The sequence below is a fragment of the Crocuta crocuta genome, unplaced genomic scaffold (assembly GCF_008692635.1).
Source record: "Crocuta crocuta isolate KB4526 unplaced genomic scaffold, BGI_CrCroc_1.0 scaffold426, whole genome shotgun sequence".
In the NCBI taxonomy this organism is placed as follows: Eukaryota; Metazoa; Chordata; class Mammalia; order Carnivora; family Hyaenidae; genus Crocuta; species Crocuta crocuta.
In genome coordinates this window covers 79,522-92,743 of record NW_027532452.1, presented here as the reverse complement: position 1 = coordinate 92,743, position 13,222 = coordinate 79,522, and the positions used below count along the sequence as shown (strand labels likewise).

Sequence of the window (13,222 nt, the reverse complement as noted above, 5' to 3'; positions counted from 1 at the left end):
TTCAATCCACTGGTGTTTCTTTCTCTCATTTTGGTCCATTTTCTCCACATTATCCTTGTATTTCCTTCTACTCAGAGTTTGTCCAATAATTACTGATAAAAATCAACCTCAACACTTCTAACTTCAGATACCCAGTTATAGAGAGAAGACTATATTATACTGTGGATTTCCTTTTAATTTGTCCTGGCCTAATCTAAAAAAGATTCAAGAATTCTGAATTCATTTGTTATTATATTATAATATTATAATTTGGAACCTACAGAAGTGTGCAAAATGCTTTCAAAAAGTTAAAAAATGTGTTTCTGTTCTCCAAGTAGCAAGGTGAAGAAATTAAACTAGAATAAGAATAATGTATTAATACAGATTGACAAGATAAGAAATGTTACAGGCAGCACATGATCAATGATTAATTGGCAAATCAGTGGACAGGAAATAAATATAATGAGTTCTGAGAAAGATAATGCTCTTTGTATTGTGTGTACCCCATGCCCATATATTACAGATTACCACTTAATTAACTACATTAAGTATGCCCCAAAAGTCACAGCAATTCTCCATATCATCATTAACCTGTCCTTGTAAAAGGAAAAATCTTGGTACTATGTGTAAGTAAAGTTTTAAAGCTCATGCCCAGATGTGCAGAAATGATGACTATTTTCAGATATCTGGGGTTAATAGGGTTAGTTGCAGGAGGTCTTCAGCATAAAGTACTCATGGTGAATGCTCAACAAATATTTATTAAAGTAAAATTATATAAGTCAGCTCTTATTATCTTTCCAAGTTGATTGATACTTTTCTGAATTTTTGCTATTATTTTAATCTTTTCATGACTTTGATTTAGCATTTATTTTGAGAGGAGTTTTCAGTTATTATCTACATTATTCAGTTAAATTCCATGATTATTTTACACAGTGTTTTCTGGTCATTAATGAGTATTAAATAAAATCCAGCCTAATATCATTTTAAGTAATATTTTCTGTCAAAGGACCACTTTATTCGTCTCAAACTTTGAGGTGTTATCAATGTTATATTTTTCCATGCTTTTGATACTATTGCAAATACCTGTATGGGATGGATTTATTTGACATTAATTATATAATTTTAGCCCTATCCTAAGAAATTTTAAACTACAGCAGAAGAATATTTTTTTAAAAAGGCATTTTTGCCTTGTTAATTCAAGATAAAAGGGAAGAGTTTTCACACCATAGATTTTTTTCATTAGTGATTATTTACATACTGACTTATTCTCTGGTAATCATGGTTTCCATAGATAGATATTACTTTTGAACATTTTAATTGGACTGTTTTTGCTATTGAAAAAGATTTTTTATTTTTTATTTATTTTATTTTATTATTATTATTTTTTAATGTTTTATTTATTTCTAGGAGAGAGAGACAGAGACAGCATGAGCAGGGGAGNCCTAGCCTCACTACACTGATATTTTCTTTGTTATTTGTAATTGTATTATATATATGCATATATAAATTATATATTTATTATTTACATATAAATAACATATATTATTTACATATATAATATATATATAATATATATATATAACATATATCTACAGAGACCATGTCAAGGATGTGGATACAGGAATGGGGAAGTATTGGAGCCAATCGTTTAATCTGTGACAACTGCTATGGATTATATTAATAGATAGCACTGATGTATGTATCAACAATATGTCCAACTTAAACAATTAGCCTCAATAAATTAACAGCATTATGTTTTATCTACCCAGAGTACATTAAAAAGACCTCTTCCCAGTTATATAATTTCATTTTATAACAGCAATAATACCTAAATTTTATTTTTGCATATATAATCTCCACATGATCCTCAAAACAGTCCTGCTGATGTGAGATGCTAGAGTGAGAAAATTCAGAGAGCAACAACTGGTTCCTGGCTTACAGCTGGAGTTTGTGAGCCAGTAGAGGCAGATGAAGTTAGGTTGTGATATGATTTTCTGTCTATGTAATCTTCCTTCCTCCTCACAACATATCTCTATTTGATCCTTCACTCTGTTATAGGTATCTTTCTCTCGTATTCCCATCTCAGTAAGATTAAACCATTTGACAATAGAATGTGTTTTAGTTGGCAGCAGATAACTAGAAAATCTATCTCCTGTCTTATATTATTGTCAGTGCCAACTATGACTAATATAAAGACCACTTTATAGAGAGCATTATTATTTTCATGTACCCAGATGCAAAGGAAAAACATAGGACTAACCGGGAGGTGACTTGACCTGGTAGAGCCTCACTAGCTGCTTACCAAATCCCTAGTCCTCATATTCCTGCTGAACTATATTTCTCATTCTCCTCTGTAGTAGGTGATAGGTGACTAAATGGTGGTCAGTGAGTGTGAGCAGAATTCATGTGTGCCACTTCCAGGCTTGGCCTATGGATTATAGCTTCTTAAATGTGATCCTCCATAATGTCTCCCTATTAGATACACTGGAGTTTGACAGTTGAAGTGAGCCTGGAAGCCTAATTTTGAAGATGGCAAAGGCACAGTATGGAAAGAGCCTGTGTTCCTGAATCACTGCTCAGAGGAGAGTGCCCTCCTACTCTTGTAGCAGGATTCTTGCACTGCGAGTAGCGACATTGAGACTTTTCCAGGAAGCACCTTTATTCCTGCCGGCACTATTCAGTTGGGTTTGTACCCGAAGAACTGAGCGCCGAATGCCACATGGTGTAGTTTTTCATATATTTTCCACTTCTTTGTCTCCCATATATGGTGACATACAAACAAGTAATCTGATTAAGGAGTCTCATGTTACAAGGTCATGAGGGATGTTGTCATGTACTCATAACCAGGTTGCCTTGATTTTTGTTGTTGTTGTTGTTGTTGTTGTTGTTTCCGTAGGAAGGGGACCCTACCACATTCTGGTACACTGGTATTGTAAGCAAGACATTTACTTCTCTTGTGTCGGGGTATATGTTCATTTTGTGACAGCAGCTAAAATGAACTTAATTGATACATACTTGGGTTTTCCAAAGTTATTTCTCTAGCCCTCAGTTTCCTCTTTTATAAAATGAAGGAATTTGCTATACTGGCTTTCTTGCCTTTCCCCAAACACACAGAACATTTGGGATTTCTGCACTTGCTGTTTCCTCGGCTAAACACTCTTCTTAGAAATTGACACTGCTTGTACTCTCAATCCTCAGTTCAGCCTTAATGTGACCTTATCAGTGAGGCCCCCTGGGCACTCTAGGTGTTATAACATTTCTCCTTCTCCATCACTTTTTTTCTCCTCTTATTTTGTTCTAGTTTTCCTTATAACACAATCACCAAACTATCTATCTCTCTCTCTCTCTCTCTCTCTCTCTCTACCTATCTCTCAGTAAAATGTTTGCTGAAGAATTGTGTGAAGTACTGTACAAGGTGCCAAACAGCTATAAAAGATTATGTTTTCTAAATTCAAGAATTTATAATATAAGAGGAAAAATAAAGGAGATTTAAAAATTGCTTTTAGGGACACCTGGGCCACTCAGTAGGTTAAGTGTCTGATTCTTGGTTTCAGCTCAGGTCCTGATCTCATGGTTTGTAAGTTTGAGCCCTACATCAGGCTCTGTGCTGACAGTGCAAAGCCTTCTTGGGATTTTTTCTCTCTCCCTTTTTCTCTGTTCCTTCCCCTGTTATGCTCTCTCTCTGTCTCTCAAAATAAAGAAAGAAACTTAAAAAAATTATTTTAAGGTCACCTTTAAATACACAAAAGGCGTATACATTTTCATTATTATATTGCCAAATATGTAAAGGAAGATAGGGATTATAATGATTATTAAGTATTTACTAAAAATTTTAAGACACTATTGCATTTGGTGACTTTGCAAAATTAGCATTATTTTACCCTTATAGAGGAAGAAACAGGGTAAGAGGCCTGGAATAGGAGTTTTGTAAGACTGGAATCACATCTGTCTTATTCTCTGGCATTTAGCAAAGCTTCTGACAGATAGCAAGAAATATTTTTTTTAGCAGAAAATAGGTTAAAAAGCTTGTCCATGGTGGATCAGTTGAGATTAGAACAGGTACTTGCCTGAAAACAAAGTCCATGCTTTTTTTACACTCCTAGGCTGGCAAATATGTTTCACTCTGATCTAATGCCTGACTCTGGGCTGCAGCTTTTTCTGTTTCCTCTCATGAAAGACTGTTCCCTTAGTAACCACATGTCTGAGTTGTTTCCATTTGTCAGGCCTCTGCCCAGCCATCACCTCAGTGGAAAGGTTTTTCAAGTCCCACCCAGGCCTATTGCACCAGAACTTGCATTTTAACGAGATCCTCAGATGATTCCTGTGCATATCAAAGTGTGGGGAACCTGACACGAGGACTGTAGATAATACAATCAATTAGCCTTGGCAAATAAGAAGAACCCCCTTTACCATCTCTGTGTACTTCTCTGTTATACTCATCTAGAGCTAGAGCCCTAACTTTGGCATCATTATTTATTTTCTAGAATGGTTAGGGCTGAGTGGACGTGATGTGGAAATACTTTGAAAGGATCTTCAGGTGTTTAAAAGTGAAAAAAGGTATTTGGTTTGTTAAAAAGCAGGGAGAGATGCATTCTGGATCACAGGAAATCGAACAAGTACATTTGGGATCAATTCTGTGGCAAAAGGTAAACCTCTATGTGCAGACTGGAAGGATACTTGGTCCAGAGTAGTACTTATCTTTAATGAATGGATATAGGATGAAGGGAAACTAAAGTAGTGGCAGAAGAAACAGATGAAAGTAGCATTAAAAGGGCACAAAAATAGAACAAGGATAGTAGGGTCTAGGTGAAGGATGATGCTAGCAGCTGAAAGCAGGAAGAGAAAAAACTGCCAGGGAGAATTAAGTTTGTTAAGATGAAAATTATGAGTATTCTTAAAATAATTATACGAAGTAGTAAGGACAGAGGTTATAACATGAGAAGTTGCAAAATCAAAGGCTTTAACAAAAAAGAGGCAGATGAAAAAAATGAACCATGAATATAGATCATTTATTCATCAAATTTACCATTTAAGGAATCACAGAAAGAAGAGAGTTTAGATGGAAGGGTGATTGGTCAAGAATTACCTCTGAGGCCTGGGCAGTCAGGGTCCCTGTGCTGAGCCCTGTATCTTTGCCTAGCTTGTATCCTTCTCTACTCTTGCCGTTTCCTATTAGATCAAGGATCAAGGAACCCAGGAGACTGCTCCCCTGGTTTCTCTTGCCGCCATTTGAGAGTATGGTCTCAGATTCCAGAAATCCCTACCTAAATGACCCCAAAGTCATTTACAGGACCCTTGAAGATCTTTTTCTTTGGTCTAAAATCTTGAGGGCAGGTCTGCATAACTAGTTTGCACATACGTAACAAGGGCTGCACAGTGGGGGTGTTTGTAGCCTTGGGTTGGGAGTGATCTGAACAGAGCTTGCACCTGTCTTCTGGGTTGTCCACACACATGCCTATGACGCCCCATGTGTTGCTTAATGGAGGTGGAGATGTGAGCAGAAAGGATCTGGGGCAAGGGGTGCGGGGTGGTAGGTTTCAACTGCATTATTGCCCTAGGCTGGTATTGGATTTGAGTGAGGCTTTCACTCCGTTCTGTACTCTATGAATCCTTTTTTTCCCTGTAGGAGAAAAGATGCCTTCATAATTTAGAAATTTAATTAATTTTGCTTGAATCATCAATTAAGTTGAATGATACACAGCTGAATGCAGTTATATTTACTGATTCTTCAGACATTCAGAAGACATCAGTATGGTAACTTCAACAAATATTTGCACTCTCCGTGCAGATGTGGGACTAATCAGAGTGCTATAGGGGAAAATATAGATTAGATTCAGCCCCTATTAGTAATGCACTTCCATTTTTAGAAAAGATCTTTCATCCTGAGAGCCATTCCTATGATACTAAAATTAACTACCATGTGATTGTAGCATTTACTGTAACATCATGCTTGTGTCTGGCATCTGCGTTTGTCTTCCTGTTAATTCCTCAACTTTCCATTTATTTTTCATGTTCACAAAGGTTAATTGACATTGACTACTGTTTATATGAGGAATTCCTTGGTGAGTCTTAGTGGTGGTCACTCTGTAAAGTTTCAGTTCAGTTGAGCAAGAATTTTGATAGTCAATCTACAAGGCTCTCTGGAAGCCTAGCACTTAATTGAAGTGCATTACCCCTGACTGGGCTGGGTTGTTAGGCATGGGGGGCAAGTTTGATTTTCTTGTCTTTTTCTTATGGCTTAATCCTCTATACACTGACTCCCTCTTAGGGTTTTAATAGGCACTTTCTCTCTTTGCTAAGACATTATGTAGATAGAACAGTAATTATTTACTAGTGATACTCTGATGCTTTGGGCTGAGGAAGGACAGTAAGACCACAATATGCTTGTGTGCCATGTTTGGATTGGTATATAGATGGGTATACATGGTGTTGTTTTCCATACATCAACACTATGAAGTAATCTGGACAGACATAATCCCAGCTACACCGATGGGAGATTTGTGGCTAAGGTCACAGTGCTCGGTGATGGAGCAGCAAGTGAGACTCTGGATCTTCTGACTCCTGGTCCAGTGCCTGCCACCTATACCACGTGGCACATGGGCCCATTTAATTTGAAGTGACAATCAATTATGCTTGCTGTGGAAGCCCTTCATACTCTGTACATTTTGAGAATCGGTGCATAGATGTCACCTCTTGATTTTGAGTTGGCAGTTGACTCCTAATCACTCACTTTCCATATTTTGGATTTCTGTGGGTGGTTGCTTCTACACTGTTCTCATTTTGTTGCACTGGCTGGCCTTTCAGGGCTTAAAAGGTTGTCACCTGCTGTTTTCACTGAAAAAATATAATATACTTGCCTTATAGCAAAATATATAACAAATATAGAATTGTATGTGTATATTATATTATCTCGTGATTTTATACCTACTATCAACAGATGGAATCAATGTAAAAACCTTGGTGATAATTTAGCCTAATTATTGATGCTTTACCAGAGGGGGAAATCATGTCCAGTTTCTCTTAAGTAAATTAGTTTTTAGGGTTGATCCGTCTGTCTAGCATGGCAATGTCTATATCCTCTCATAAAATCACTTCCTGTCCTTTGCCATTTGGGTCCAGAGAAATAACACCCATAATGTCAAGGAAAAGGGGCTAATATCACCACCCCAGCTTTCTGTTCCAGGTCCAGCAGTGGCAACCAGCCAGCACCTTGGCTGATGCTTCATACAAACCCATGGCGGTCTGCCTCTCAGCTGTCTGTGCAGGGCACCATCTGTGGTTGCTGGCCCCATGGCAGTGCTATGCCGCTGGGGATGGGTAGACACCAGAAGCTCCAGGCTTGAAGCTTCCAAGCCTCTGGCCCTTTTGTTGAGATGGTCTGCCAGCTCCTACCAAGTCTTCTGCTAATGCCTCAACTTTATAGTATCAAGGGACCCCTAGATGGGCCCAAAATGGATATGGGTACATCACTGCCTACACTGCAGTGGGTATAGGCTTTTCAGGTTTGTGGAGAAAGCTGGGTGGCTTTGGCTTTGAAGCTGCATTTCTTTAGCTTCTGACTGGCTTAATGTGTGGGAATTATCAGGGATTTTCCAAGCAATAAGCATGAATTTGCAAAAATAGAGCTCATAGGTAGAATAATTTTTCCAAACTATCACCTAGGATACTGTCATCTTGTTTTATTTTAAATTTCTTTACCTATGAGTATAAGTGGCATGGAATTGCAATATCCCACATGGTCTCACCCTGCATTAGGTATATGGTAGACTTCTGCTAACCAGTACTTGCAGAAGTTGAAGTCTTATCTAGTGGTGTTTGCATGGAGTCTTGTAGTCAAAGGCTTTATTTTTTTATTTAAAAAATGTTTTTATTTATTTCTGAGAGAGAGAGGGAGAGCATGGGCAGGGCAGGGTCAGAGAGAGAGAGGGAGACACAGAATCCGAAGCAGGCTCCAGGCTCTGAGCTAGCTGTCAGCACAGAGCCCAACGCAGGGCTCAAACCCACGAAACGTGAGATCATGACCTGAGCCGAAGTCAGACACTTAACCGACTGAGCCACTCAGGGGCCCCTCAAAGCCTTTAAATCAAAGGAAATCAGCAGGGAGAACAAAAGGTAGTCTTCTGCCTTTAAGAGACAGGCCCTTCTGTTATTCCAATAACTGTTTGCGTTAAATATCTGAATGGTTTAAGTAACTAGAGTACATTGGTCTCCCTGACTCTGTCCTCATTAGACATGATAAGCATTAAACACACACATGCGTGTACATACCTGCACACATGTACACACATAGATCCTGTAGTCAGGTTCTTGTGAGAGTACAGCCCATGTTGCTATTTATCATTTATCAAAATATATGAGATTTCTGTTATGAAATGTTCTGTCTCCAAAAACAGATATTTCTTCTCTTTTAGAAAAATATCTTTGGCTGGATCCCTGGAACTTTAATTAAAATCCCAGTTGCTCTTTAAAAAAACGTTATTGCATTTCAGACAGCTTGGATGTAAAACAGGGAGTCCAGGAACCAGAACATTTTGCCGGTGGGATGGAAGGGACCGTGAGGACAGATCAAAGTGCTGCCTGGGCTAGCTAGCCTGATGTGTCTCAGGGGATGACTCTTGGGCAGAAGCCTGCCACTTAATGAGGACCAGCCCATTAGCCCAAGTCCCTAGGTTTGAAGGTAATTAATGGAAGAAGTCACAAATTTTCTTTCATTTGTGTCCTTGACATTGTCTGGACTGATATAAATTAAAAAAACTAAGAAGATTATCATTAATTAGTTCATTCATTTATATAGTGTTATGGACTGAATATTTGTGTCCTTTCAGAATTCATACAGTGTAGCCCTAGCACTCAGTGTGACTGTTATTGGAGGGGAGGACCTTTGGGAGGTGATTAGGTGTAGATGAGGTCATGAGGTTGGAGCCCCCAAGATGAGATTAGTGGCCTTGTAAGAAGAGGAAGAAACACCAGAACTTCCTCTCATTGCCATGTGAAAATACAAGGTGGCTGTCTGCAAATCAGGAACAGGGCTCTTACAGGAACCAAATCTGCTGGCACCTTGATGTCAGACTTCCCAGCCTCTAGAACTGTGAGCCATAAATGTCTGTTGTTTAAGCCACTGACTCTATGGTATTTGTTGTGGCAGCCTGAGCAGATTAAGACATATAATTTAGTTATTCATGGCATGCACTTAACTTTTGTCTCCTTCAGTAGACTGTGAGTCCCATGAGGGCAGGAACTGCCTCTGTCTTGCCCACNAAAAAAAAAAAAAAAGTATGGAATGGATGTTGAGGCACATGGCATGCTAAGTAAGAGGAATATGAAAATGACGAAAACATAGTCCCTGTCTTTACAAGCTAATGGTATACTGAAGACAATTGGATAATTTTGATTATCATAATATGAGTTACTATTTCTTAGGCAACTTATGCATCAGGAACTTTTCATATTTTAATCTTCAACTTGATATGGTGGATATATATTTATATTTTAATATATATTATACATATAATTTATATATTAAAATATATATAATAATATATTTATAAATATATTTTTATATTTTACAGAGGAAGAAGAGGGATGAGGGAATTTAAATGGCCTCCTCAAAGACACACAGCCCCTAGGTAGAGAATCCTGTCTTCAAACTGAGGTCTGTGTGTCTTCATTGTCTCTGCAGTGCTACCATCTTTGGACATTTGTGGTATTCTTTCTGTTTGTCCTTCAAGATCAAGGTTTTCTGATTTTCCTAACTGATAACTAGAGGAGATAGAAAACATTTATTTTTTAATAGAATTATTGCATGAAGAGGTTTATATTTTAGTTGGTTACATGAGCTTGGTCTTAAAAGTACCTGCTAAGGTTGATTTGGCTTCTTCTTGAGTGAATGAAGGTGGTGCTGAGCACAGGGTAGTCAGTGGGGAAAAGACGCTGAGTGAACCTTCCCCTCTGAGCCATTCTTATTGTCACTGTGGGTGGGCTTGTAGGACATAGAGTGAGCTGTGATGAAAGTCAAAGGGTGGTATGGGCAGGCAGACTGGCTCGGAGGATGTTGTGGCCATATTGTCTTATACCTCTGAGGAGTGGCATGTTATACTCCTTCACAACCACAGATTAGAAGCTGAGCCTGCAGGAGCTGCTCTTGTAAGCCCCAAACCCATCTTCTCAGGCCCTCACAGTCATTTGAAGGGGATTGGCCATGAGGAAGGGGGTCAAGTGGTAGCCTGGCTTCTGTTGTGTGACCATTCTGCTTGAAAGTTCCAGGATCTATCATTCCCCAGGGGGTCCTCCAGGCTGAAGCTGAGGCAGTTGCTAAAGCAAAGAGTGGAGTTGGGAGATAATATGCTTGCTTTTGTGCTCTGAATTTTTCAGTGATCCCTGCCATAGGGAAATGGAGAAAGAGAGTCATATGATGCTGGGTCTCCAGCTCCTTAGGCTGGAGGTTCACCTTCATGAGGTTTGATTTGCTACTAAGTACACTATTAAGCAGTAAGATAGTAGAAGTTAGGAATTCGAAATTTTAACTTCGGGTGTGCTCATGTGTAGGTGTCAGTGTGGCATAGGAATAAACGACTTTCTCAAAGACAGTACTGCTACATTTTTGGCAGAGAAATTATAGACTCAAAGCCAGTCCTGACCCCTCATTTTATAGATAAGGAAACAGCCCAGAGAAGTTATATGAATGAACCAAAAGATTTGGGCTTTATTTTTCTTTGCCTTCAGCTTTGGCTCCCAAATCTAGTTAGAACCTTGCAGATTTGGGCTCTGGGTCACATTGATCAAGTATGGCCCTTCCCCAAGGTAGAGTGATGAGCAAAGAAATAGAAGTATGGGTCATCTGGAGTAGTTGTACAGTGTCAGTCTAGATGCAGCAGCGGTTGGGATATATTCCTCTGAGTTATTAGAGGGCTAATAACAATCGTCTTGAATTGCTTTTAGTCTTATGGAGTGGAGGAGAGGATTTAAATGAGAATCACCTGGGAAGACTTTATTTTTTTTTTATATTTATTTATTTATTTTGAGAGAGAGAGAGAAAGAGAGGGAGGGGCAGAAAGAGAGAGGGAGAGCGAATCCAAAGCAGGCTCTGCACTGTCAGCACAGAGCCCATTGTGGATCTCAGTCTGACGAACCATGAAGTCGTGACCTGAGCTGCAATTAAGAATTGGACACTTTATGGATTGAGCCACCCAGGTGCTCCAACAGATTTTCAAAATGCACATACAAACGCCGCTTGCCTCATCCCACCAAATGTGATTCCAAGATAGCAGAAGAAATGGCAGTGAGCATGGGTATTTGTAAGCAATTCTAATGTGCTAACCCCTACTGAGACCCACTGTGTTACTGGCAATGGTAAGCTCCCTGAGAGATGATCTCGTCGGAAGTGTCTTTGTGTTCTCCACAGAATAGGGCGGAGTGTTTAATTCACTGGATATTTGCTGAATAAATGGATATTTGCTGAATAAAGCAGATGGCAGTGGAGAGATAAGAAAAAATCCCCTAGACAAAAAAGACTAGGCACTGGAATGTGAGGAAGCCTGGAGGCTGTTCAGTCAATACATGTTTATTGAGCATGCTTAAAGGTGAGCCCAGTCATCTTCAGCTGTCTTGCTATCGACCTTCTATCAATAAACATAAACACTGTTTTGCCCTTGACCTCAAGAGTTAAAATAATAAATAGCTTAATTGGTCATTATTAATTCCACTTTGAATTTATTATAGATAAATGTGGCCTTGAAAAGAATCCCTCCTACATTCAGCCCATGCGTTTTATCCTCAAGCCTCCCAAAGGTGCGTGTGTAGTAAAACAAATAAAATCGGCCTCCCACCTCCACCCTCCCATCCATAGCACATTTGCTATTGAGTCCAGGCAAATGGCCATTTGCAAGGTTGGATGAGTAGTTAAGCCACACAGGCACAATGTAATATGACAACATTCTTCATGGTAATACCGTCTTTCTCCTCATTACATTTGAATATAGATTGCCAGCGTGTGATGCTTCCAACCTCACTGTCTATTCTTGAGCTGTGGAATTTTTCAGACAAGGTGAAGTCCACATGTGCTCCCCAGACATTATTGACTTATTTGTAAGCCTAAATAAAATTGCAGCTATTGTCTCTAAGAACTTAATTTGCCAAAGCTCTTTTCTTCCTACCTTTAATTATGTATATATTTATAGACTTGAGCCACCTGCCTGCTCAGTGCTCCTGTGTTACCGTATCTCTTATGTACCACTTAATGGCTCAGGGCTTTTCCTTTATACTCTCTTTGCTTCAAACTCAACATTAAATATCTGTACTCTGCTCAGCTTCTGAGTATTAAAACATTTTTTCTTTACTTCCTTGAATAGCTGCAAACAAGCCTTTTAACATTTTATCTGGACCAAACAGTAGTGGTCTTACACAAGAAACGAGAACTCTGTAAGTAAATCTGTGTATTTATATGACTAAAGTGCATTATAAAAAGGAGCAGTAAATCCAGTTTTCTACATAAAAGGAATTAGATTTTCCAGTTTACCTCTGCTCTGGGATTAATAAAATGTGCAACAAATAGCTGATGGAATGATCCATTTGAAGTTTATACAGGCATCTTGGGAAGCTGGCTGGAGTAGCTTTTTTATTTTTTCAAAAAAGCATGCCTGTTAATTTTTTGATTCAGTCTTGTTCATGAATGACTGTTTTAAAATGAGCTGAGAGACTGTTACCTGCCCATTTCTGCATGGCTGAGCAAATTCACCCGTAAATCCAAGTTTCTCTTCATTTCCATCACTGTACGTCTCCAAATTACAGAGAATTCATTCCTGAGCTGGAGAGGTGCCAGAAGTTTCTCATCTACTGTCTGTGGGCTGCCTTTTTCTTTCCCCTCTTTGAGGCTTTCTGATGCTTAGAGTGAGCTCAACTCAAAGGTTTCCAGCCTCACACTCGCCTTACATTCCCCCACAGTCACACCGAGCTCTGTGATTCTGAGGAATACCGTGTGCCAGCATCCGATTCACAGTCTCCTTTTACCTGCAGGTGTTCCAGAAACTTCAAAATGCGTCTGGTAATGTATTTGCTCCTCTAAACATGCCACTTTTGCATGTTATTATATGCAGCTGCGTATTACTGTTTTTTTTAAAATCTGTCTTCTGAATACCATGCATGCTAAAAAAATGTCAAAGGGGACTTGTAGAATAGTGTGGGTTTAATTATTGGTCTAGGTGTGCATGTGTGTGTCCTTGTTAATGTAGGCATGTTTGCATAAATA

At 38.9% G+C, this 13,222-nt stretch overlaps 1 protein-coding gene across 1 annotated transcript in view; it reads left to right on the top strand.

Annotated features, from left to right (window-relative positions):
• Positions 1-13,018, top strand: part of LOC144244193 (E3 ubiquitin-protein ligase Mdm2-like) — a gene marked incomplete at its 3' end in the record, with an annotated part of 39,278 nt that extends 26,260 nt beyond the window's left edge. Inside the window, 4 exon segments of the mRNA XM_077779417.1 lie at positions 7,163-7,296; positions 11,698-11,766; positions 12,327-12,396; positions 12,919-13,018. Coding sequence (XP_077635543.1) covers positions 7,163-7,296; positions 11,698-11,766; positions 12,327-12,396; positions 12,919-13,018 — 373 coding nt within the window.
• Positions 13,019-13,222: the final 204 nt, after the last annotated feature.